General features: G+C 44.7%; 1 protein-coding gene across 1 annotated transcript in view; it reads right to left on the reverse strand.

Moving 5' to 3' along the window:
• Nucleotides 1-26,514, reverse strand: part of OPRD1 (opioid receptor delta 1) — a 76,496-nt gene extending 49,982 nt beyond the window's left edge. Inside the window, exon 1 of the mRNA XM_060784318.2 lies at nt 25,989-26,514. Within this exon, the coding sequence (XP_060640301.2) occupies nt 25,989-26,215 (227 nt within the window). The 5' untranslated portion in view covers nt 26,216-26,514. The remainder of the gene's footprint in view (nt 1-25,988) is intronic.
• Nucleotides 26,515-27,822: the final 1,308 nt, after the last annotated feature.

A 27,822-nucleotide genomic window follows, 5' to 3' on the forward strand; every position in this document is an offset into this window, starting at 1 on the left:
GTGCTTTCCAAGTGCACTTCCCTAGGACCCGGTATATAGAGCAAATCGCGTTAGGATGGTCGTGGTGATCTCTGATGATGATAGAAGAAGAGACGGGTCTCTAAGATACAATGGACCCTGGCCATATAAAATTTTAAAGGTCAGGACCAGTATCTTATACAAACCACGATACTCAATTGGGAGCCAATGTAGATGCCGCAGCACTGGTGTTATATGGCATTTCATGGGCGTTTTTGTGAGTAACCTGGCTGCAGCATTCTGGACAATACGAAGCTTTCGGGTCATAGAAATAGGAAGGCCAACATACAAGGCGTTACAATACTCCAGCCTAGATGTGACCGTGGCATGGATGACTGTTGCCAGAGCCTCATCCGACAGGTAAGGTGCCAATTGCCTCGCTTGTCGTAGATGGAAAAAGTCCTGTTTGCTGGCAGCAGCAACCTGAGCCTCCATCGTCAGCTGTGAATCCAAAACGCACCTAGGCTCTTAACGGTAGGCGATGGAGATAGAGCAGCATCATCAAAGGTAGGTAACGGAGGGGTCGGACCTATCAGGTGGCCATGCCACAGGATCTCAGTCTTTGCCGGATTCACCTTCAGTCTGCTAGCATGTAGCCAGTTCGACAAAGCCTCCAGGCATAAGGTGAAATTGTCAGGTATTGGCGTTACTCCAGGCTCCAAGCGCAACAGGAGTTGGGTGTCGTCCACCCAACAGGTGTTGGGTGTCGTCCACAACAGGAGTTGGGTGTCGTCCACAGTCCAGGCCGAATCTCCGAGCCAAACTGGCAAGGGGTCTAACGTAGATGTTGAAAAGAAGAGGGGAGAGAGTTGCACCTTGGGGGAACTTTCAGAGACTTGGTCCATATATTCCACACAAATTAGATTCCACGCAAATTAGATTCTACTTTCAAGAAAATAGGGGTTCATCCTCGGAGAACATAATTTGGGATGCAGCAAAAGCTGTGATCAGAGGACACTGCATTCTCAAAGAGAGGCTACTTAAAAAGGAATGGTATGCAGATAGACAAAACAAAATACGGAAGATAAAAAACCTTCAAGCCCAACAACAGAACAAGTTTAGCGTTCAAACACAGAACCAGATTGAAACACTGAGAAAGCAATTAGATGAATTTGATTTCTTCACAATTTGGAAAAGGCAAAATTTTGTTAGAATTAGCTGCTATTCATGTTTCTTGTCATTCACTTGACTCGAGAAGATGCCTAAATGTCTGTCTAAGCAACTGAACTTTTTTTTTTTTGAGTTCATGGCAAATAAGAAAAAGCCAAATATAGAAGACCAAGAAGACAGCAGGTTGAGAACCATTGCAGCAGATGGTACTGATGAAGAGCCCAGAACATACGAGTTTTTCTCCCTATTAATTGTGGCTATTTAAAATCCAACTTGAACTAGTGCATAGAACTTTACAATAAATTCCTTCAAGATACTGACACATTGATGGAAGAATTTGACATGTGGTGTAGAAAATGGGAAAAGACCTGCAGAAAAACCATCAAATGCACTAGAAGCATATCTTGTCTATGATGGACAGTTTTTTTCCGAATGTGAAGAAACTTCTTCAGATTTTTGCAATATTGCCAGTGTCAACAGCTACAAATGAAAGGTCATTTTCAACACACATTAGAAGCACAGTGGGGCAAAAAAGAATGACTGGACTTGCACTCTTGAGTGTCCACCAAAGTTTATCAGTGGAGCCTGATTTCTGTCAAAGTGTTGAAGGCTTTCATGGCCGGAATCACTGGGTTGTTGTAGGTGTTTTGGGCTATATGGCCGTGTTCCAGAAGCATTCTCTCCTGACATTTCACCTGCATCTATGGCAAGCACCCTCAGAGGTTGTGAGGTCTATTGACACAGTTTTCAAGTGTGTTCGTTGTGGTATTCTATAAATTACCAATTAACAGTCATTTTCAGTAATTTTAAGACTTGAAACTATGTAACTAAAATAGAAAAATTGATTTAATTACCGTAAATCTATATAAAAATATAAAATGAATCATATTATTTAAATTATTTTGTGTTATGGAACTACTCTTCATGATTCGCTAAAAAAAAGTTTGACACCCCCCCCCCCATTTTTTTCTGGCTATGGCCCTGTCAGAGTGGTTAACAACATGCAACAGCAAACATTCAATGCAAACAGACAGATAACTTATATCAACAAAGGAAAAATCAAAATCTCATGATTACTAATGATTACACAGACATATATGCCCCAAAAGTTAATAGCTAAAATACATAAACGTGCCTACCAGTAATAATTTAAAATGAACCATAGTAGTCCATTGAGTAGTTTGTCAGCGTGCTTAAAATGTGCTTAAAATAAGGAATTTCCTGGGGTATCTGAAAGGGCATGTACTGAGACAAAGGTGACAATCGAGATCCAATATGCACACAGGATGAACAACAGCTGGTTTCCACTGCAAAACCGCCAACCGTTGCTCACCAGCTGATTGCTTCTATTTAGCCGACCATGGAAAACAGGAACCTCAAGGATACCCACATATTGGGTCCCTTTGTCTGACACCCAAGGCTTGATTGAAGGGGTCATCACCCTTTGTCTCAGGGTACCTCACCCTCCCCTTCCTCTTCACTCAAATACTTATTTGCATTGGTATTTTATTTTATTTTATTATTACTATTATTATTATTTTGTTATTATTTTAATGTCATTTAGATAATGTTGTTGTCTGATGTATATGCCTTGATTTTATTGCTGTATTATGTTGTCCGGGCTTGGCCCCATGTAAACTGCTCCGAGTCCCAATTGGGGAGATGGTGGCGGGGTAGAAATAAAGTTATTATTATTATTATTATTATTATTATTATTATCCCGGGGGGGGGAGACACAGATTTTTCCAGGAGAGCCGCCCCTTAACAATGGACGAGCCCTCCCTGGGCCAATCCCATCTCCTTCCCTCCGCCAGGGAATACCCGCCTGGAGGCGGCAAAAAAGCAGTAGCCAATAGGAGCACGGATCCTAGCTTGTCCTTCTGCTGGCCAATCAGGGAAGGGAGCAGGCAGAGCGGGAAGTTTGAATAACTGTCAGATCAGTGTTTCTCAATCTGTGGGTTGGGAGCCCTGAGGGGGGTCGCAAAGAGGTGTCAGAGGGGTCGCCAAAGACTATCAGAAAACACATTATATCTATTGGTCATGTGGGTTCTGTGTGGGAAGTTTGGCCCGATTCTATCATTGGTGGGGTTCAGAATGCTCTTAGATTGTAGGTGAACTATAAATCCCAGCAACTGCAACTCCCAAATGTCAAGGTCTATTTCCCCCAAACTCCACCAGTGTTCACATATGGGCATATTGAGTATTCGTGCCCAGTTTGGTCCACATCCATCATTGTTTTAGTCCACAGTAGGTAAACTACTGTAGGTAGATAAACTACAATTCCAAAACTCAAGGTCAATGCCCACCATACCCTTTTAGTATTTTCTGTTGGTCATAGGAATTCTGTTTGCCAAGTTTGGTTCAATTCCATCGTTGGTGGCGTTCGGAATGCTCTTTAATTGTAGGGTTAACTATAAATCCCAGCAATACAACTCCCAAATGACAAAATCAACCCTCCCCCAATCCCACCAATATTCAAATTTGGGTGTATCTGGTATTTGTGCCCTATTTGGTCCACTCAATGAAAATACATCCTGCATACCATATATTTACATTACGAGTCATAAGAGTAGCAAAATAGTTATGAAGTAGCAATGAAAACAGTTTTATGGTTGGGGTCACCACAACATGAGGAACTGTATTAAGGGGTCACAGCATTAAGAAGGTTGAGAACCCCTGTGTCAGATGTATAACGTCTTGCATCCTCTGTATCCATGTTATGCATGTATTTTTGGCGCCAGCCTTGCATGTATCCCTTCTAGATGGATTGCGAATAAACCTCTGTTGCTCCTTTCCACCCTGGCAAATGTGCTTTTCATTGGCAGTGCTTAATCGACCTTAAAACTGCTCCTTTCTGAGCAAGAATAGAGCAAGTTTTGCTATATTGAGCTGTAGAATCCCAGTGGTTAGAGGGGAAGAAAGCAAAAAAAAGAGACAGAGCTCCACATACTAATAGAAAGGCATGGGCAAACTTTCCAACTTGAGGACCACATAGCAGGCTGGAGTGGAGTGGGTGGGCCGGCAGGGGGAGGGGGTTCTCTCTAAGTCCCCTCCCTGCCCTTTCCTCCCCTTTCTTTTCACTTTTGGAAGCAAAAAGTGAGAGAAAGATGGAAAATGTTTAGAGGTTAGTCTTGGTCAGGATGAGATGGTGGACGGGAGAGAAAAGGTGTATCTATTAGAGCCTGTATTGTCTACTCATAGAATCATAGAGTTGAAAGAGACCTCATGGGCCATCCAGTCCAACCCCCTGCCAAGAAGCAGGAATATTGCATTCAAATCGCCCCTGACAGATGGCCATCCAGCCTCTGTTTAAAAGCTTCCAAAGATGGAGCCTCCACCACACTCCAGGGCAGAGAGTTCCACTGCTGAACGGCTCTCACAGTCAGGAAGTTCTTCCTCATATTCAAATGGAATCTCCTTTCTTGCAGTTTGAAGCCATTGTTCCGCATCCTAGTCTCCAGGGAAGCAGAAAACAGGCTTGTTCCCTCCTCCCTGTGGCTTCCTCTCACATATTTATACATGGCTATCATATCTCCTCTCGGCATTCTCTTCTTCAGGCTAAACATACTCCTGATATAGAATCCTAGAGCTGGAAGAGACCCCCAAGGGCCATGCATTTCAACCCCCTGCCATGCAAGAAGGCACAACCAAAATACTCCCAGTAGGCAGCCTCTGCGGAAAAGTCTCCAGAGAAGGAGACTCCACCACACTTTGAGGCAGCCTGCAAGGCCATTCTCCAACAGCTCTTACTGTAAGGAAGTTTTTCCTAATCTATTGTCGAAGGCTTTCATGGCTGGAATCACCAGGTTCTTGTGGGTTTTTTTGGGCTATAGGGCCATGTTCTAGAGACATTTCTCCTGACGTTTCGCCTGCATCTATGGCAAGCATCCTCAGAGGTAGTGAGGTCTGTTGGAATTAGGACCATGGGTTTATATATCTGTGGAATGGCTGGGGTGGGGCAAAGAGCCCTTTCCTAATCTTTTCTGTCAAATCTCTTTCCCTGCCATTTGAGACCATTACTCCCTTGTGCCCTGGTCTCTAGAGCAGCCGAAAGTCAGTTTTCCTCCTCCTCCTCAAATCTTCTCATGTTCCCTCTCAACCTTCTCTTCTCCCAGCTAAACATCCCCCAGGAGGAAGGGAGGAAGGAAAAACAGAAAGAAGGAAAGACAAAAGTAAGAAAAGAAGGAAGCGAAGGATGGAAGGAAGGGTGGAAGGGAATGGAGGGAGGAAGGGACGGGGGAGGGAGGAAAGAGAGAAGGAAGGAAAGCAAAGCAAAGCAAAGGAAGGGAAGGAAGGGAAAGGAAGGGAAGGGAAAGGAAGGAAGGAAAGAAGGAAAGAAGGAAGGAAGGAAGGAAGGAAGGAAGGAGGGAAGGAGAAAGAAAGAGAGGGGTGGAAGGTAAGGAAGAAGGGAGAAAAGGGGAGGTAAGGAAGGGAGGGAGGAAAGGAGGAAGGAAAGAGAGAAGGAAGAAAGGATAGGATGGTGAGAGAGAGGAGGTCTGAGAAAAGAGCTCATGGGGCCGCATCTGGGCCCTGGGCTGGATTTGCCCATACCTGTAATAGATGGTCACTGTTTTTTTTTTTTTTTTTTTTTTAAAAACGAACATATTTTGGGTTGTTGGTCCAATTCTATGAAGAGTGTGTCTTACAACTCCAGAAATTTCTGCTGAAGGAGATCAACTTTAATGAAAACCAAGACTTTTTATAAGACATAAGCAAGTGACCAGTTCTCAGCATGTGGGTTTTTTTCCCCTCGCTTTTGCTTCTTATACATGCTGATTAGTTCTCTCCTTGGAAACCGAACAAAGACATGTTTGCTACAGTATGGTCTCCTTTCATTTCATGAATAATAGATGTCGTTGTACCCAACTCTCCTGAAGATACAGCTGAATTTTTCCCCCTCCTGTATGGGTTTCAGAAAAAGCAACAGGCAAAACCATCTCCAAGGCTGGCTCTACACTTAAGAATGCAGTTTGACGCTACATTAACTGACATGGCTCAATGCTTTGGGATTATGGGAGCTGTTCTTTGGTGAGGCACCAGTAATATCTGACAGAGAAGGCTAAAAATCCTGCAAAACCACATTTCCAATGATTTCATAGTATTGAGTGTCAAACTGTAGTAGTTCTACAGTATAGAGCAGGCATGGGCCAACTTTGGCCTTCCAGGTGTTTTGGACTTTAACTCCCACAATTCCTAACAGCAGTTGCAGTCCAAAACATCTGGAGGGGCGAAGTTGACCCATGCCTGATATAAATGCATTCTGAGTATTCTTTGCCTAGAGTGTTAGCAGAGAGCGTTTGAGGACCGGGACATCTATAGGGAGACCAAGGTACTTGTTTATAAAGCGATTGTCCTCCCATACAACTGTTCTACGCCTGCGAAACATGGACTGTCTACAGACGTCACACTCAACTCCTGGAACGATTCCATCAGCGTTGCCTCCAAAAAACCCTGCAAATCTCTTGGGAAGCCAGGCAGACAAAGGTCAGCGTGCTGGAAGAAGCAAAGACCACCAGCACTGAAGCGATGCTCCTATGCAATTAACTCCACTATGTTGAATGGTTGCTTTGTGTAGAGGACAGTTCAGGCTATGAACTGGAGCAACTTCTGCTGTTATATGTTCATTCATAATGTTTTTATGAAACATGATATCCATAGGGAGACCAAGGTGTTTGTTTATAAAGCTATTGTCCTCCCAACCCTGTTATATGCCTGTGAAACATGGACTGCCTACAGCAGTGGTTCTCAACCTGGAGTCCCCAGATGTTTTTGGCCTTCAACTACCAGAAATCCTAATAGCTGGTAAACTGACTGGGATTTCTGGGAGTTGTAGGCCAAAACACCTGGGGACCCACAGGTTGAGAACCACTGGCCTACAGACATCACACTCAAATCCTGAAACAATTCCATCAGTGTCACCTCTGAAAAATCCTGCAAGTCTCTTGGGAAGACAGGTGGACAAAGGTCAGCATGCTGGAAGAACCAAAGATCACCAGCATTGAAGCGATGCTCCTACGCCATCTACTCCGCTGGACTGAATGCCACATTGTCTGAATGCCCACTCACTGTCTTCCAATGTTGTAGTACAGCGTGATAGTAACGTTACTACTACTGGTAGAAGGGAGAAGAGGGCTGCGCAGGTGTTGGAGGAGCAGCAGCAGCAGCGAAAGCGGATTAGAGACATATTCATGGCTCCAACTGATTTTGAGTCCTTTGAGGGTTTCTCAGATTGTGAAATGAGGGAAGGAGAGGAAAGCAGGGGAGTTAAGCGGGCTACTCGAGAACAAGAATCAGATGAGAAAATCCAAAGGAAGCGTGTCCGTGATATACTTAGCGCTCCAACAGAAGATGAAGACTTTGTGGGTTTTGAAAGGAGTGATGGGACTGGACCCCTGTGCAGGAGATTAGGGACATCTGTACTCAGCCTACATCCAGTGATGACTTTGAGGGGTTTGCAGAGGACTGACAATCTGGGAACTCTTGGGAAGACCTAAGTCTTGAAAGATGCTGGCAAAGGTGGAGAGATGGGAGGCATTGCTCAGCTGCAGGGAATGGGGCAGCTGACAGTGATGATGAAAGGGTGGGGAGCAGTTCATCCTCTGATGAGGAGTTATAGGATATAAATTGGTTTGATTTCAATGGGTCTTTGCAGAAGGCAAAGTGTCTTATCGGGTTTGGATCTTTGTTACTGCCATTACTCTCAAGTTTGGGTCCTTGGACTACAGATCTCCGTGTTTCCGTGACTTCTGGCTGGAACTCCATAAGTGCTGACTTCAACCACCCCTTTGACTCTGGACTGTGTTTTGACAACGACTTTGCTTTTTGGACTGCTTCATCTCATTTTGGACGTGCCTGGACTTTGGACTGTTTTTAGACTTCGATTTTGCATGCTCCCACCTTGTTTTTTGGATTTCAAGCAGATTGCTGTAACTTTTTGTTATCCCAGATTATACTCAGGTATAATCCAGATTATATTCAAGTTGGGTTTTTTTTGCTTAGCGGTTGCTATAGACTCTTAGTTTGTGCTAGAGACACTGAGTTGTGTCTCTAACCCTTTTTATGTTTAATAAACCTTTGTTTGGATCTTTTATACTGTGTTTGACATTCTTGAGGCTTCTGGGTCTTGACACCCAAAGCAGTTACTATACTCCCAACTCAAGGACGGGAAATGTAATGTTGGTGGACAGGAAAAGGGATTTAAAGATGGGCTTAAAGCTAACCTTAAAAACTGTGGCATAGACACTGAGAACTGGGAAACCCTGGCCCTTGAGCGCTCTAACTGGAGGTCAGCTGTGACCAGCAGTGCTGCAGGAATCGAAAAGGCACGAATGGAGGTTGAAAGGAAGAAACGTGCTAAGAGGAAGAAGGTGCATCTAGCCCACCTTGACAGGAACTGTCTTTCACCTGGAAGGGCACCTAGGGACCCATCACCAAGACACTACACTTGGAAGACCATCATCATTGAGCTACGAGGGATCACCTAAGTAAGTAAAGTAAGTATTCTTTGCCTAAGAAACCCCAATGAAATTAACAAGAACTGTATAAGTCAATAGGCGTGTTGAAGGAACACAAAGGGTTGGCACCAATAGAGGGCTTAAGTCCCTCTCCTGGTTTATTTGTATTATATGACAACTCACTCTGAAGTTAATGCATAGATCACAGCCCAGAACAAAATAGAAAGTATTAAATGGTTTAACCCCGCTCAGGAGAAGCAAGGAAGGTGACTGAAGCAGGTTTATTTGACAGTACTGTGCTTGAGATGCTTTCAGCGCCCCCACAGCTGATTTAGATTGGCATCTAGGTCACTCAGTGCCTCTTATGCTTCCTTTGATGTCTTACACCCTCATGTTTTCCCCTTCATCACTGTCACTCCTCCTCCAGCAGTCTGGGCAGTGATGATAATACAGCCCCCAGCAACTGATTTCGGGAAGCTTAGTTTTACTGCTCCAGGTTATTATTTTTTGTAGAAGTGACCAAACATTTTGATGAAGGACTACCAGCTTCCCTGATTAAAATCCAAACATGATACCTTTGCTAAAAAAAAATAACGCTCACTCTAAATCGGTGGTTCCTGGTAGGCTGTTAGGAATTGTGGGAGTTGAAGTTCAAAAAACCTGGAGGGACGAAGTTGGCTCATGCCTGATATTGAGGATCCTTTCTAGTGCTTTCCTTGTTGCCTGCCCAAGTCTTCTTTTTGACTATACTGTAGTCTCCAGTTTGGTTAATGACTGAGCCAAGGTGTCGGAAATCTTTAACTGTCTCCATGTCTTCTTTATCCACTTTCAAGTTATGAAAATTATCTGTGGATATTCTCTTTGTTTTCCTAATGTTCACCTGTCAACCTGCCTTTTCACTTCTGTTTGGTCTTTCTTTGGTACCCATTCATAGAATCATAGAATCATAGAGATGGAGGACACCCCATGGGCCATCCAGTCCAACCCCCTTCCAAGAAGCAGGAAAATTACATTCAAAGCACCCCAAACAGATGGCCATCCAGCTTGTTTAAAAGCCTCCAAAGAAGGAGCCTCCACCACACTATGTGGCAGAGAGAGAGAGTTCTCCTGATGAACAGCTCTCCTTATAGTCAGGGAGTTCTTCCTCATGTTCAGGTGGAATCTCCTTTCCTGACGTTTGAAGCCATTATTCCATGGCACCCTAGTCTCCAGGGCAGCAGAAAACAAGCTTGCTTCTTCCTCGCTATGACTTCCCCTCCCCTCTTGATCCATGGGAAACCCTGATTGAACTTGTTCTACTTTAGATGTGAAGCCTGTGATCCATACCGGAATTGCGTATAATAATTGGGCTGTTACTTTTGCTTGGAAGACCTTTGTCGTAGCTGGTATATACTGGCCGCCTTTGGTGTAAAAAAAGCGAATTATTGCTTTACTACTGGATAGGGCATTTTGTACTGCCATTTTTTGGTGGCATCCCCAGGTACCTGAGGCTTGGAAGGTAACCCCTAGATATTTAAAACTGGAAACTTGTTCAATTAAGTTCTTTCCTATGTACCAGTTATGCCTGGCTCGCTTTTTTTGAGAAGACCATGATTTTGGTTTTACTATAGTTTATCTTTAGCTGGTTTTTCTCACAGTATTGGTAGAATGCACTCAGCACTCGCTTGAGTCCTACCTTGGTGTAAGATATGAGGGCAGCATCATCTGCATACAACAATGGGGGTATATTGGTGGATGGGATTTTAGGGGGATGTCCATTTGGTAGTGAAACATGGGTGGCCAGGTCATTCAGATATAGGTTAAACAGAATAGGGGCCAGGATGCACCCCTGGCGCACCCCCCCCCCCATTTACTGCTATTGGTTTTGAGAAGTTGCCTTGTACTCCACATCTTACTTGTGTTGAAGTGTTTGAATATAAGCTCTTAATTAACCAGAGCAATCTTTTGTCTGGTTGTGGTCTTCTGTAGTTTTTGCCATAGTAAATTTCTTGGAATAGAGTCAAAGGCAGCTTTTAGATCTATAAACGCAGTAAATAGTCCTTTGTAGGGAGGGGCTTGGTATTTTTCTGCTAGGTGGCTTAACACGATATAATGGTCTATGGTAGACCTCCCTTTTCTAAAGCCTGCCTGTTCCTCACCTATTACTTTTTCTGAGTCTAACCAGTCTAGAAGCTTGCTATATAAATGGCGAGCATAAAGTTTGCCCACCACCGAGAGTAAACTGATGGGGTGGTAATTCCCTGGATCGTTTTTATCCCCTTTTTTAAATATCGGGATTAGAGTAGATTTTGACCATGAGGCAGGAATTAAGGCTGTGCGGTTGATGTGTGTGAAGAGGGGGGCTAGGAAGGCCGTCCATCATGAGATGTTATTTTTTTAGAAATTCGGGGAGGTATTTGATCTGGCCCTAGGGCTTTACCATTTTTAAGTGATGAGATCAGACTTTTTATCTCCCTACTGGTCACCGGGGGCCATTGTGGTGTGTCTATGGTACCAATGGAGATGACTGCATTTTCTTTCCCCTCCCTTCTGACTGTTTCTTCATTTGATCCATATAGTAAAGTGAAGTATGTTTCCCACACCTGTGCTGGTATATGGCATTTGGGAGATGTTTTTCCAGATCCCAGACTCGGGGCTTGATTATCTCGTAGTCCTTGAGAAAGTAAACTGTCTTCAAAATACAGTCCAAATAAAATCCAAATAGTTCAAATTGCTGTCCAGTTCAAAATATTATCCGAATTATTATGCGATAAGGATCCCCAGATTGAAGTTGCCTTGTTTCGGGGGAGCCGTCAAACACAGGTTGCCACCCTACACCTTGATCCGGCCTGCGATTGACCTGGAGGACCTCTGTCTTGTCAGGATTGATCCTCAGCTTATTCGTCCTCATCCATACTGTCACAGCGGCCAGACACTCGTCCAGTACCCGAGGGGCTTCCTTGGAATTAGATGGAAAAGAGTAGTAGAGTTGGGCGTCATCTGCGCAGAGATGGCACTGAACTCCAAAACTCCGGATGACCTCTCCCAGCGGTTTCATGTAGATTGGTGGTTGTCAACCTGGGATCCCAGATGTTTTTGGCCTTCAACTCCCAGAAACCCTAACAGCTGGTAAACTGGCTGGGATTTCTGGGAGTTGTAGTCCAAAAACATCTGGGGACCCCAGGTTGAGAACCACTGATGTAGATGTTAAAAAGCATGGGAGACAGAATGGAACCTTGTGGGACCCCACAGGTCAAAGGCCAGGGGTTTGAGCAGGTGTCTTCCAGCTTCACCAACTGGGAGTGACTCTCCAGGAAGGACCAGAGCCACAGCAAAGCTGTGCCCCCAAGATCCATCCCAGAGAGCCGGCCCAGAAGGATACCATGATCGATGGTAACGAAAGCCGCTGAGATGTCCAAGAGAAACAACAGGGTCACACTCCCCCCTGTCCAGCTCCCTGCGGAGATCATCCACCAAGGCGACCAAAGTCGTCTCGGTACCATGTCCAGGCCTACACCGAGACTGTGACTGATCTAGAAAGTCAGTGTCCTCTAGGAATCCCTCGAGCTGAGAGGTGACCACCCATTCCAGCACCTTGCCCAAAAAGGGAAGGTTAGTTATTCAAAATGGTGGGGTTAAGGGAGGTCTTCTTCAGGATTGGTTTCACCACTGCCTGCTTCAGACCAGATGGAAATTTCCCCTGAGCCAATGATGCGTTAATAATCAGCACAAACCAATCTATTAACCCACCTCTGGCCAATTTAATTAGCCAGGAAGGGCAAGGGTCCAGAGTCGATGTGGTTGCTCTCACAGAACAAGGTCCCTTGAGGTTCCTTCCAAGCCAATGCTTCTAGGTGGCTTGCTTTATTCTTTATAACCAGAAAGAAATATCTAACATTAAAAAACCCTAGGATTCATGTTTATTTATTTATTTACTATATTTATATACAACTCAGAGCAGTTCACAATATGACAACAATTCAATGCCTCAAAAATTATAACAAGTAAAAACAATCAAGAAATTCTGTTAAAAACAATAGAATGATATGAAAAAAAGTACAAAGCCTTAAAATATTATCGTGAGCGTCTCCGTGTCAGATCGTTATACCATTGTGTTATCAAGTAGTTCCATAATTCCGCTTAGCTATGCCATATTTGGGAAGGCCTGCTCAAAAAGCCAGGTTTTCACCTTTTTTTTGAAAAGTCATGAGGGAGGGAGCCGATCTTATATCTCTAAGCAGGGCATTCCACAGTCGAGGGGCTACCGCTGAGAAGGCCCTGTCTCATGTCCCCACCAGTTGCATCTGCGAAGAAGGCAGGAGCGATAGCAGGGCCTCTCCAGAAGATCTTAACATCCGAGATGGTTCATAAGGAGATATACGTTTGGATAGGTAAGTTGGACCGAAACCGTGTAGGGCTTTTTAGGCTAAATGTGCTGTCACGCGCTGAGCCTATAGCAATTGGCTTTTGAATAGGATGTGCTCTTTGTGCCCAGCGGGAAGCCGGGGTGCCTCGAGTGTGAGGCCCTAAGGATTTTCCTATGTTGTTGTTGTTCATTCGTTCAGTCGTCTCCGACTCTTCATGACCTCATGGACCAGCCCACGCCAGAGCTCCCTGTCGGCCGTCACCACCACCAGCTCCTTCAAGGTCAGTCCAGTCACTTCAAGGATGCCATCCATCCATCTTGCCCTTGGGCGGCCCCTCTTCCTTTTGCCTTCCACTTTCCCCAGCATAATTGTCTTCTCTAGGCTTTGCTGTCTCCTCATGATGTGGCCAAAGTACTTCAACTTTGTCTCTAGTATCCTTCCCTCCAGTGAGTAGTCGGGCTTTATTTCCTGGAGGATGGACTGGTTGGATCTTCTCGAGTCTTTAAAAGCTTGAAAAGTTTAACGAAGTCCTTTATTATTGCTTAGGTCTTCAACAAAACAATCAAATACTTCTCAGATCTTCAACAGGTCAAACAAATACTTCAAGGCTTTGAATCAACTGTTGACTTTCTTAATCTTGTCCGCAAGGGAAAGGCAACTGGCTTCGTGAACTGATTTTTTTTTCTTTAAGAGGAAAACCCTTTTTAACCCCTCCTTGGGCGATCTACTTTCTAAACTTTGCTGGTGTGGGCTCTACTCCCAGATCCAAACTGCTTCTTGGGTCCCGAGTAGACCTACCAGTCATGGCTTTGTAGATTCTCCAGCTGGAGTCCTTTGAAACTGTTTTTCCTCGGAATTTCGTAAGAAACGAAGCTTCTACAGGTGGAACTGATTTACGTCCTGTAGCTAAGCTTTCAACTGTAAGACTGAGCTACAATGGCTCCCTTTCCTTCCTGAACCCTGGGGAAAGGGGCGGAACTAAAAAACCCAACGATGATAGGCAGGTGGCTGCAAACCAAGGGAAGCCACCTTATTGCAAAATGCATGGAACTTTGGAATACATGCAAATACTCAAAGAAAGAAAAGGAAGTTGGAGCCGTACCAGCACACTAAAGCCAGCACTTTGAACTGTGCCCGGAAGCAAAGAGGCAGCCAGTGTATATGTTTGCTTCTTCTCCTCCCCCTCCCCCCTTCTCTTTTTTCTCCTTCTTCTCCTTCTTATTCACAACAATATTTTACTCTCGTGTCATGCCTTTCAGACTCTCAGAAAAGGACTGTCATATGTAATATCTGGAAATTGCTCTGAGAGGTTTTGCAACACAGTCAACAAGCTCTAAATAAATAAGATGAAACTCTGCATTATTGTTGTGGTGACACTCTTGCTTTTGCACGATGCTTCTTAAATAAAAGGAAGTCTGGGGGTTGTTTCCAGGATCGCATGTAGACACCCCCTGCCACCAAAAACAGGAAAATGCCCAAGCTCCATGAATGAAGTTGTGTGTGGCACCCGCAAGAGATGGTGACAAGCCTTGTCTGCCAGGTGTGCCATCAGGTACTGGAGAAAGCAAAGAGGGTGTGGGTTGTTGAGGTATGGGGAGTTCTTTTGGAAAGTAACCATTGTTACAACTAAGTCTTCATCTCTAGCACTAAAACTAAATTTTTATATCTCCAGCCAATGAAAAATACAGATTCAGAGCCAGGCCTTGAGATATGACAACTCTAAGTGGGGTCAAGGGGCTAGAAGACATGCTTTTTTGTAGATCAGGATAGAGTTGCTGGATCTCTCTTCTAAGCATTCAGTCACCAGGGCTCACCCTTCACTCTGCTTCTATCTTCCAGGCAGGATTACACTGTTCTTGAAACCTTAAGTAGGTGAGAAAGAAAAATGCCCCTAGAACATGGCCATAGAGCCCAAAAAAAACCTACAACACCCAGTGATTCCGGCCATGAAAGCCTTCGACAATATTCCTTTATTTTCATATGTTCTGGAACCCTTAAGGCGCAATGGGTTAAACTCTTGTGCTGGCTGAACTGCTGACCAAAAGGTCAGTGGTTCAAATCCGGGGAGTAGGGTGAGCTGCCATCTGTCGGCTCCAGCTCCCCATGAGGGGACATGAGAGAAGCCTCCCACAGGATGGTAAAACATCTGTGTAATGTCATTTCAGACAGACAATTCTCTCACACCAGATGCAACTTGCAGTTTCTCAAGTCACTCCTGACACAAAAAACAAAATCGGTATTGTATTGTCGAAGGCTTTCATGGCTGGAATCGCTGGGTTGTTGTAGGTTTTTTCAGGCTATATGGCCATGTTCTAGAGGCATTTTCTCCTGATGTTTCACCTGCATCTATGGCAAGCATCCTCAGAGGTAGTGAGGTCTGTTGGAACTAGGAAAATGGGTTTATATATCTGTGGAACGACCAGGCTGGAACAAAGAACTCTTGTCTGTTGGAGCTAGGTGTGAATGTTTCAACGGACCACCCTGATTAGCATTTGATGGCCTGGCAGTTTTTGGTGTGGCTTGTTAGTGTCAATCTTTTGTTGAGAGGTGATTAGATTACAACAGCAAAACAGCAGAGAGGAAATAATCAGGGACATCTAATCACCTCTCAAGAAAAGATTCCCCCAGGTGCACAAGTTTTAATTGTGCAAAAGCTCCCCTGACCACCGCCGAAACCTGGGGCTTCAGGCTCAGCGATGAGTCCAGGATCACTCTCAAGCTGCGAACCTGCACCTTCAGGGGGAGTGTAACCCCGTCGAGCACAGGCTGTAACCTTATGCCCTGTTTGGCCTTTCGACTGACTAGGAGTACCTCTGTCTTGTCTGGATTTAGTTTCAATCAGTTGGCCCTCATCCAGTCCGTCACAGCGGCCAAGCACCGGTTCAGGACTTGAACAGCCTCCTTAGTAGCAGGTGGGAAGGAGTAACAGAGTTGGACATCATCTGCGCACAGATGACACCAAACCCCGAAACTCCGGATGATCTATCCCAATGGCTTAATGTATATGTTAAACAACATAAGGGACAGTACTGAACCCTGTGGGACTCCACAGTACAATGGCCGTGGGGTCGAGCAGGAGTCCCCTAGCAACACCTTCTGGGAACAGCCCTCGAGGAAGGACTGGAGCCACTGCAAAGCAGTACCCCCGAGGCCCATTCCCGCGAGGCGTCCCAGAAGGATACTGTGGTTGATGGAATATGCATGATCACTACCTCCACTGCTCCCCATATGCTATTTCATTCATAGGAACTTATAAGGAACATCTCCTGTTCGAATGGGTTGAATCCTACTTTAAGCTCAGCACTTTACACCGGTCTACCTCAACACGTTGTTGACAGTATTTCCAGCCCTGCCCATTTGATTGTTGCACTCCTGCCAGAATGAATTGCACTCAGTGAGTCTGCAGCTCAGCTATGTTTTTTTTCTCAGCCATACTGTTTTTTATGTTGTTTATAATTGTGAGTGTTTTCATTTTATCTGATGTTTTTAATCTGTCGTGTTTTACTTGTAATTTTGGGCTTGTCCCTTTTAAGCCACCCTGAGTCCCCTAAGGGAGATGGTTGGCAGGGTATAAAAATAAAATTATATTATTGTTGTTGTTCTTATTATTATTATTATCTATGGGTTGTGGGCTGGCAGAAATGTCCACACACTGCAGTTATACAAAGAAGGTGGTTTAATCCAATATGAAAAAGGGATATCCATTTCCTTGAAGTGAAAACATCATAAGAACCTAAGAGGAGCTCAATATGGGCAGATTCACCTCTGGGGATCTTGGTTCATCAAGGCTCCCATGCATGTATTTATAGCATTTGGATACAGTGCTAATCCCCTTCAAGTGATATTAATTGAAGGACTCAGTGGTGAAAGCGCAGCAAAAAATTCCCCACGGTGGACTCTACTATTCATATTTGATGAAGGCAAGATCACAACAATCCCATGAAAAGGACAGCTTCATTTGACCAGCCTAACGGGGAAATTGTTAAGCTCCTTAATATGCTGCGACCAAGAAAATGTATTTGCCGATGTCATTGAGGAAAGCACTGATTGCACAAGAAGTATTGCCGTTCTATTCTATGCTCAAGTCATGACTGTGGAACTCTTTTGAGCCTTACTGCATCAATAGGGTGGAAAGGATTGGTGTGATTTTAGTCTCTAGACCTCATTCTGTGGGGGGAAAGTAAATAAAGGCAATAACAATAACAACACTGGCCAATGTTAGGGCATGTAAGAAATCAGTTAGTGTATGTGTCAACTGTAAAATAAAGCTCATTGGTTGGGCCACACCCGGGGAGCTAGCTGAGCCTGGGAGTTTTGGTTACTGTTACATTTTCAGGCTTAAGCTGTGCAAGTACCTGCAGAGAGAGAGAGAGACAGTTTAGAGCAGGGGGTCCTCAAACTTTTTAAACAGAGGGCCAGGTCACAGTCTCTCAAACTGTTGGAGGGTCGGATTATAATTTGAAAAAAAAATGAATGAATTCCTATGCACAGTGCACATATCTTATTTGTAGTGCAAAAAACACTTTAAACAATACAATAATTAAAATGAAGAACAATTTTAACAAATATAAAGTTATTAGTATTTCAATAGGAATTGTGGACCTGCTTTTGGCTGATGAGATAGGGTTGTTGTTGTGTGCTTTCAAGTCATTTCAGACTTAGGTTGACCCTGTGTGAGGGCTGGGTAAATGACCTTGGAGGGCCGCATCCAACCCCCGGGCCTTAGTTTGAGGACCCCTGGTTTAGAGTATGTACTTGCTTCATGAGCTGCTGGAAAAAGATTTTCCACATGGACATCGAAAGACCACTTTAAATCTTTCTGAAAAGGACATTATGTGAGTCAATGCAACTGATCAAATGATTATATATTTGTTGATCTGTGTTATGAAGAATAAACTACTTGTTCTTTATTGAATCTGTGTGGCATATTTTCTTTCTCTGGCAAGACAGTGTGTGGACTGATAAAACGTGAACTACGCGTGACTACCATTACGCCACAGTTAACACACATTTTGGTACCTCCAGGGGCGGCTCGTCCATTACGCGAAGTAAGTGGTCGCAGAACACTCTTTTTTTGCCAGGGGCGCAGAGGCCGCCACTTGAGGAGTGCCCCCTCAGCTCACAGCAGCCCTAGCAGTCTTGGGGGAGCCTCGGCTTTCTTGTCTCGCTGCTGGGCGATCCTCTTCCCAAAGGGGCCGGGCCCTTGAGTCTCGCCTAGCCCCTCTCGTTCCTGCTCCACCCGGCCACCGGGTGCGCGAGCAGAGCCGGCGCTCAATCGTTCTCCGCGTTCTATCCCTTCCCCATGACCGGCTCCCTTTCCCGATCCCCCGGCGCTCCACCCGCCTCCTCTCCTCTCCCCAATCTGTGGGTGGGCCAAGGGGCGGAGCTGCCGCACCTGGCCCGCTTCGGGTTCGGAGGCGTGTCTGAAGACCCCAGCGTGCGCACCAAAAGTCGCCTCTTCTCCTGACTTTCTCTTCAGCCATTGGGACCAAGAGAGAGAGAGAGAGAGAGCCCCTCCGGCTGGAGGTATCTCCCACCTCTGCTCCCTCCTTTGTTTTTGCGCCTACCTTCAGGAAAGGTGTGCATCTCCACCTCTCTCTCTCTCTTTCTCTCTCTTGGTCCCAATGGCTGAGGAGAAAGTCAGGAGAAGAGGTGACTTTTGGTGCACACGCCGGTGTCTTCAGGCACGCCTCCGGACCTAAAGCGGGCCAGGCAAGGGAGCAAGTGCAGCAAGTGTAGTTACTGGGATGTATAGTTCACCTAAAATCAAAGAGCATTCTGAACTCCACCAATGATGGAATTGAACCAAATAAGACACACAGAACTCCCACGACGAACAGAAAATATATAGCAATGATTGGTTGGGGGGGGGGCGCCCAAATACTGTTTGCTTACCGTTGAAAATTACCTAGAGCCGCCTCTGGATACCTCAAATGTTAGCCCTGTTTCTGGGTATATTTGATCTGCTGATTCCAAAATGCCATGAATTTCCCCCTAGTTTTTTTAGATATAGAACATATGCCATCTAACAGTTGCCATCTGCTCTCCCATAGAAAGCCAGGATAACCATATCTAAGAAACTAGGACTGATGCTAGTAACGGTCTGGATGAGGGCGAACAAACTGAAACTAAATCCAGACAAGACAGAGGTACTCCTGGTCAGTCGCAAGGCCGAACGGGATATAGGGTTACAGCCTGTGCTGGACGGGGTCGCACTCCCCTTGAAGGCGCAGGTTCGCAGCTTGGGTGTGACCCTGGACTCATCGTTGAGCCTGGATCCCCAGGTTTCAGCGGTGACCAGGGGAGCATTTGCACAGCTTAGGCTCGTGCGCCAGCTGCGCCCGTATCTCGGGAGTCTGACTTGGCCACGGTGGTACACGCTCTTGTCACATCCCGCCTGGATTACTGCAACACTCTCTACGTGGGGCTGCCCTTGAAGACGGCCCGGAAGCTTCAGCTGGTCCAGCGTGCGGCAGCCATGTTACTAACTGGAGCGGGTAGCAGGGAGCACACAACGCCCTTGTTGTCCCAGCTTCACTGGCTGCCGATTTGCTACTGGACCCAATTCAAGGTGCTGGTCTTGGCCTACAAAGCCCTAAACGGTTCCGGCCCAAAATACCTTTCTGACCGCATCTTGGCCTACGAGCCCACGAGGACCTTGAGATCGTCTGGGGAGGCCCTTCTCTCGATCCCGCCTGCATCACAGGCACGGCTGGCGGGGACGAGGGAGAGGGCCTTCTCGGTGGTGGCCCCCCGGCTGTGGAACACTCTCCCGGCACACATCAGACAGGCGCCCTCCCTCATGTCCTTTCGAAAAAGCCTTAAGACCTGGCTGTTCAAGAGGGCATTTAATTAAGTGCTAAGCAACAACATTACGGTAATGAGAACTGGAATGGTATAAGGAAAATGAGACTGGCTATGATTCTACTAAGAGACGAAGCGGATTTTTATGTAGTTTGTATTTGTTGTATAGTCATATGTTGTTGATACTGGCCTCTGTAACTGTCTTTTTATGTGTACTGTACACCGCCATGAGTCGCCCGTAAGGGCTGAGAATGGCGGTCAATAAGTGCATCTAATAAATAAATAAATAAATGCGGTCTATCCACTGCAATTTTCCCAGAATAAGGAAACTCCCAGCAATATGTCCCTCAATGCCCTTTATTAGTGATCTGGGAATGTCTGTTCACCCCATTCTTTTCCGAAATTCTATCCTAGTTGTATTTCACCTGGTCTTGCTCAGCATTATTTTTAAAAATTTTAATCATTACATTTGGCCCAGCCATATTTTTAAATGCTATTGTGTTATTGTTGATGTTTACTGCCTATTTTTGTTTTATGAGTTTTATTTCATTGTTTTGTATTATTGTTGTTGTTTTTGCTGATGTATTGTGGGCTCGGCCTCATGTAAGCCGCACCGAGACCCTTGGGGAGATGGTAGCGGGGTACAAATAAAGTTTTATATTTTATTATAGTGCCCCAAATAACTCCAGAAAGAGACCTAAAAACAAAAACACCAAGAAAAATATATTTTTTTTCCTCCCAAAGCGAAATTGGACTTTTCTGCCTCAAAAAACAATTATCTTCTTGTCCAAAATTCAGAGACTTTGGCAACAGGAACTTTACACGCTTATTATTAAAGGGAAGCTCTCCAAAACGTCCACTGTGAAATACACTGGCAAGATGAGCTGACTGTATGAGCATATATTCCTGCTACCCACAACCTTCCCACATTCATTGTGACTCAGAAATAGCAAAGGAAACCCACATCGGCCCCACTGTCTCCTTTCCAATTTCTCTTTTCTGGGATAAATGTGTGAATTATGACTCACGCAGCCTTCAAACGAACAATGATTTTTCCCTAACAAAGCAAGTTCTTTGTAGTATGAGTGCACTGCTTTGACTCAAAGAGAGACTGCCAATAAGAGCGTCTGTTTCACACAACTTGTGAAGCCTGAGGAATTTTTACAACCTTACGCAAAGCTCACGTCACAACAAAGCCACAGTCAAAGCAAAGAGTTTGCTTGCAAAAGGTCCCAGGGCCAACCCCAAGGATTTCAAACCCAGGAGTGTTGAGTGTTGGGTTACAAGTCCCCGGTGGCGCAGTGGGTTAAACCCCTGTGCCGGCAGGACTGAAGACCGACAGGTCGCAGGTTCGAATCCAGAGAGAGGCGGATGAGCTCCCTCTATCAGCTCCAGCTGACAGCTGGGGACATGAGAGAAGCCTCCCACAAGGATGATAAAAACATTAAATCATCGGGGCGTCCCCTGGGCAACATCCTTGCAGACGGCCAATTCTCTCACACCAGAAGCGACTTGCAGTTTCTCAAGTCTCTCCTGACACGACAAAAAAAAAAAAACAAACGTCCACACTCAGACATGGAAACACATTTGGTGATAAGTCAAATAAAATATTTTATTTAATAATACACTTATTTATATTCCGCTCTGGCTCTCCGAGAGGCTCAGAGCAGATTACAGAATACATATGTGGCAAACATTCAATGCCGTTATGCAATTAACAACAAAGACAGACAGTAACCAGACAAAGGCAAAGGCTTCCCTCTTCTTCATTTCCGGCATCTGGAGGCTGTGCTCAACTCCGGCCATGGGGAGGTGCTGTAGTTCCATTTTCCATGCCGAGGAGCATGTGTTCTGTGCACTGCCTCCCTGATTAAACTGCCGGCATGTCTTCATGGGCACCTTTTACCTCCCCACCAAAGCGGTACCTATTGATCTACTCACATTATTGTTTTCAAACTATTTATTTATCATGTCAGGAGCAACCCAAAACAGTTGTATTGCATTTCAAACAAACAAACAAAACACAAAGTTTGCAGACTTGGTATTCTATTAAATGTCCTTTGACCAGTATCTGGCCACTTGGAATGCCTCTGGTGTTGCCGCAAGAAGGTCCTCCATTGTGCATGTAGCAGGGCTCATTGCAGTAGGTGGTCTGTGGTTTGCTCTTCTCCACACTTGCATGTCGTGGATTCCACTTTGTAGCCCCATTTCTTAAGGTTGGCTCTGCATCTCGTGGTGCCAGAGCGCAGTCTGTTCAGCGCCTTCCAAGTTGCCCAGTTTTCTGGGTGCTCAGGAGGGAGTCTCTTATTTGGTATCAGCCATTGATTGAGGTTCTGGGTTTGAGCCTGCCACTTTTGGACTCTCGCTTGCTGAGGTGTTCCAGCGAGGGTCTTCGTAGATCTTAGAAAACTATTTCTTGATTTAAGTCATTGGCATGCTGGCTGATACCCAAACGGGGTGGGCCAGAGATGTCTCTGCCTTGGTCCTTTCACTATCGGTGACTACTCCCCTAGCAGTTTTCGAACTGCTAGGTAGGCGGAAGCTAGGGCTAATGGCGAGAGCTCACCCCAACCCGCAGCATTGAACTGCCAACCTTCCAGTCAGCAAGATTTCCTGCAGTTTGACCCGCTGTGCCACTTTCACACTCTCTCAGATTCAAAGGAAACCAATGGCAACCTTGTATTGTCGAAGACTTTCATGGCCAGAATCACTGGGTTGTTGTAGGTTTTTCCGGGCTATATGGCCATGTTCTGGAGGCAATTTGCCTCCAGAACATGGCCATATAGCCCGGAAAAACCTACAACAACCCAATGGCAACCTTCTCAGAAGAAATGCTTCCAGGGAAACCCTGTGATATGGTCACTTCAGGGTCACCATCAGTCAGGAATGACTTTTTTTCGTGTCAAGAGCAACTTGAGAAACTGCAAGTTGTTTCTGGTGTGAGAGAATTGGCCACCTGTAAGGACGTTGCCCAGGGGATGCCTGGATGATTGATGTTTTATCATCCTTGTGGGAGGCTTCTCCCATGGAACCTGCATGGGGAGCTGGAGCCAACAGAGGGAGCTCATTCACACTCTCCCCAGATTCAAACTTCCAACTTGTCGGTCTTCAGTCCTGCCGGCACAAGGGTTTAACCCATTGTGCTACTGGGGGCTCCATTGGAATGACATGAATGTGCGCAATAGCAAAAAGGAGAAGCAACAACTGTAAAAGACTTTTGCTTGCTCTCCCACAACTGCAGCCAGAAATGAAAATATTGAGGTAGATAGACCACTAGTCCAATTCTGTCAAAGCTGCATTCTTCCTAACACTGAACAAGAACCAAGTCAATGGCATGAGCATTTAACCACATGGAAATCAAACAGTGGTCTTACTTACATAAGATCATGGTTCATTGATATTTCTGCGGGCTTGCACATGTATTTATTTTCTTTTGCCACATGAAGATGAAGCACTTTTTCTCAGAATGATCTCCATACAGATGAAAGACTCAATGGCCCCCTCCTTAGTCACTTTTAAAAAGGAACTTAAAACATTTCTATGCTCTCAAGCATATGATGACAAGGAATAATAATAATAATAATAATAATAATAATAATAACTGTATTGTTGAAGGCTTTCATGGCCGAAATTACTGGGTTGTTGTAGGTTTTTCCGGGCTATATGGCCATGTCCTAGAGGCATTTTCTCCTGACGTTTCGCCTGCATCTATGGCAAGCATCCTCAGAGGTAGTGAGGTCTGTTGGAAGTAGGAAAATGGGTTTATATATCTGTGGAAAGACCAAGGTGGGACAAAGGACTTTTGTCTTCTGGAGCTAGGTGTGAAAGTTTCAACTGACCACCTTGATTAGCATTTAATGGCTTGGAAGTGCCTGGGGGAATCTTTTGTTGGGAGTGATTTGATGTGCCTGATTGTTTACTCTCTGTTGTTTAGCTGTTGTAATTTTTGAGTTTTTTAATACTGGTAGCCAGATTTTGTTCATTTTCATGGTTTCTTCCTTTCTGTTGAAATTGTCCACATGCTTGTCAGCCAGAGAAGTCAGCCACAGCAGAGCACCTGATGAACCAACCTGGACACAGCATATTATTTGAGAACATAGAAATGCTGGACCACTCTCACAACTACCATGTCAGACTACACAGAGAAGCCATTGAAATCCACAAGCATATGGACAATTTCAACAGAAAGGAAGAAACCATGAAAATGAACAATATCTGGCTACCAGTATTAAAAAAAACCCTCAAAAATTACAACAGCAAAACAACAGAGAGTATACAATCAGGCACATCAAATTACTCTCAACAAAAGATTCCCCCCAGGCACTTCCAAGCCATTAAATGCTAATGAAGGTGGTCAGTTGAAACATTCACACCTAGCTCCAGCAGACAAGAGTCCTTTGTCTCACCCTGGTCATTCCACAGACCAGGCACATCAAATTACTCTCAACAAAAGATTCCCCCCAGGCACTTCCAAGCCATTAAATGCTAATTAAGGTGGTCAGTTGAAACATTCACACCTAGCTCCAGCAGACAAAAGTCCTTTGTCCCACCCTGGTCATTCCACAGATATATAAACCCATTTTCCTACTTCCAACAGACCTCACTACCTCTGAGGATGCTTGCCATAGATGCAGGTGAAACGTCAGGAGAGAATGCCTCTAGAACATGGCCATACAGCCCGGAAAAACCTACAACAACCCAATAATAATAACTTTATTTTTATACCCCACCTCCATCTCCCCGAAAGGTCTTGGGGCGGTTTACATGGAGATGAGCCCAATCAACATAGTTAAAATATAACACATTAAAATACACTAAAACAACAGTATAAAACAGAAAAGACATTGCAACAAAATATAAAAGCAAACATCAACTAAGAACCAATAAACCTGCAATAATAATCCGTTTCTAGTAGGCACCATCTCTGTGACAGCTTATGAAATAATGTGAAATAATATTGATTGTTAGTTGATGTTTGCTTTTATATTTTGTTACAATGGTTTTTTTTCTTGCAGTGTATTCTCAAGTTGCTTCTGACACAATAAAAAAATATTATTATGTGGTCAAGAACCAAGGCTATGGGTTATTAAGGGAATACGGCATGCTCAAGAGAAAAATGTGCTCCTATATACAACTTATGTTTGTTTTGCACACTGGTCCTCACTTGCACTTAAACAAAACACAGTGCTCTGTGGCTCTCTTGCACATGTGTCTCTCTTGACAGATGAAGCCAAAGACCACTTCACAAACACAGTTTATGCAGCTCTGTTGGATCATTAAGTTAGATAGAAACTATGCATGTCAACGCAATTTCTACCAGCCAAAGATATCCCCATCTTTAGATGATGTTAATATTACTGGACTGATTGGTTCCTGCAAATCCTTACAGATACAAACTGCAGCAAGCAAGAATGACAGTAAACTCACAAATATGCATATAAAATACAGCAATTTCGTGGGGAGTAAGCCAGTTCTCACCTTTTAATATCTTGTTGCTATGCTAACATCCAAACAGTGGCATATGGATACAAAAATTATTTCAGCCACTCTAAAATTATCTACATTTTCCCCTAAACAGACTGTACTTCATGGAGTTCAGCTACGTACACAATCTGCACACATAGGCACATGGTCTCTCCAGTCACGCTGACTATCATAGAATCATAAGAGTTGGAAGAGACTCCAAGAGGCATCCAGTCCACCCCCATTCTGTCCTGCAGGAAAAGCACAATCAAAGCACCACCAACAGATGGACATACAACTTCCAACAGACTCTGAGGCAGAGAGTTCCATTGCTCAAAAAAAGTGGTTAAGTTCTTCCTAATGTTCAATTGGAATCTCCCCTCCTGTAGTTTGAACCTATGGCTCCATTGACTCCTAGCCAGAAGGAAACAAGCCTGCTCCTTCTTTCTTATGGAATCCTTTCAAATATTTAAACACGGCTATTGTGTTTTCCCAACCTGTTATTATTGTCATTATTATTAATAATATGCAACTTTTTCTCTCTTTACACAGCAAATAATGATCACAGCAAATAATGATCCTGTCTACATTCTGTATCTAAAAGCCACTTTGGGGGAGATAAAGTGGGGTATAAATATAAAATAATAATAATAATGCATGGAGAGCCTGCAGGGTTCTCTCCAAATTAGTCATACACACAGTTCTATGGATCATTCCACCCATAAAGCATATTGATTTGCCCACAGGCTGGGAGAACCCTGCACAGAACTTCCTTCCAAGGAAGACACCTTACCTGATTATGCCGTACATGACCAGGATGTTGCCCAGCAGCCCCACCACGCAAACCACAGAATACAGGGCAGTGATGGCAATGGCGATGACGATGGAGGTTGAGTTTTTCTGGGGAGATGGACTGGTGGTGTTGGACGGGGCCAGGGAACTGGAGCCGAAGTCCTGCAGGGTGGAGTTGGAGAGGAAACTGGGGTAGAATTCAGCACCAGGGAGGGTGGACAGCTCCATCTCCTGCAGCCAAAGAAGAACCACTCTTTCCTGAGCTCTGCTGTACAGTCCTGCTGGTGCTGCAAGATGCCAGACTTTTCCAGCTGTTCCCTGGCAAAATGCTTCCAAATCAAAGCAGAACTTCAAGGAGAGAAAGGGAGATAGATTGGACAGCAGGATCAAGAAAGGCAAGCACGAGCTTCAGTGCCAGAGCTGAATCTAAGCCTCCTGCATGCTCTCTCTGCTACAAACAGACTCCCTCTGTTGCTGCTCAGCCTTGGAGCAGAACAAACTGTGATTCTGCCCACTCTCTTCAACGATTGTAATTTCTTATTTGAAAATAAGGGGAAGGGGAGGGGGGGATTGACGTCAGGAGCTACGTCGGGGCTGCAGCTTAAAGGGGGTGTGTCCTGTCAACCCCAAATCCCTAAGGATTGGTGTGAGGAAAAATCATACTTCTCTGAATTACTCTTAACATTCTTTTTTGGTTACCAATGATTTCTTTAAAATTATTATTTCCAAAGTGTATTCATTATAATATGATGATTGATATGCAAAGTCAGCAATCAATAGTTGTTATTTTACACTTTCCAATAACAGTAAAATACATGTGCTCTATTTGAAAGAAAACTTCCCAACTCTACACCAGGATAGAGCCTTACAATTCTGTTATTATTGTTTTTGTTGTTGTTATTGTAACAACACAGCACGCATGCATATTAGTTCCAAGTGTCTGGGATTCATCTCCAAATATTGGACTCTTCCCAAGGGCCTATTATTATTATTATTATTATTATTATTATTATTAGCTTTGTATTGTCGAAGGCTTTCATGGCTGGAATCACTAGGTTCTTGTGGGTTTTTTCAGGCTATAGGGCCATGTTCTAGAGGCATTTCCAACAGACCTCACTACCTCTGAGGATGCTTGCCATAGATACAGGCGAAACGTCAGGAAAAATGCCTCTAGAACTTGGCCCTATAGCCCGAAAAAACCCACAAGAACTTATTATTAGCTTTATTTATACCCCGCAAAATCTCCCGAAGGACTCAATGCGGCTTACAAAGGCCAAGGCTGCCGACAACAACAACATACAATATACAATAAACTCATAAGCAAATAATAAAACATCAAGCAAAAACAATAAAACAATGACACCGTGACACAATTAAAACCAAGGCCGGGCCAAATGTAATGGACAAAGTTTAAAAAGTGCTGTCGTGACAGGTAATATGTGGAGGTATTTGGGTAGGAACAAATGTGCAGATAATCCTAAATCTCTAGCAAGATGCATTTGGGACTTAAAACCAGGAGTTTCCTATTCTGGAAAGGCACACTGGAACAGCCAGTTCTTCAGGCGCTTCCTAAAGACAGCCAACGTTGGGGCTTGTCTAATGTCCTTGGGGAGAGAGTTCTAGAGTCGGGGGGCTACTACAGAGAAGGCCCTATCCCTCGTCCCCACCAAACGCGCCTGTGACGCAGGTGGGATTGAGAGCAGGGCCTCTCCAGATGATCAGAGGGAGCGTGCGGGTTCGTAAACGAAGATGCGGTCACGCAGGTAGGCAGGTCCCAAACCATTTAGGGCTTTGTAGGTAAGCACCTGCACCTTGAATTGGGACCGGAAAATGAA

Source organism: Anolis sagrei, chromosome X (genome assembly GCF_037176765.1).
Source record: "Anolis sagrei isolate rAnoSag1 chromosome X, rAnoSag1.mat, whole genome shotgun sequence".
In the NCBI taxonomy this organism is placed as follows: Eukaryota; Metazoa; Chordata; class Lepidosauria; order Squamata; family Dactyloidae; genus Anolis; species Anolis sagrei.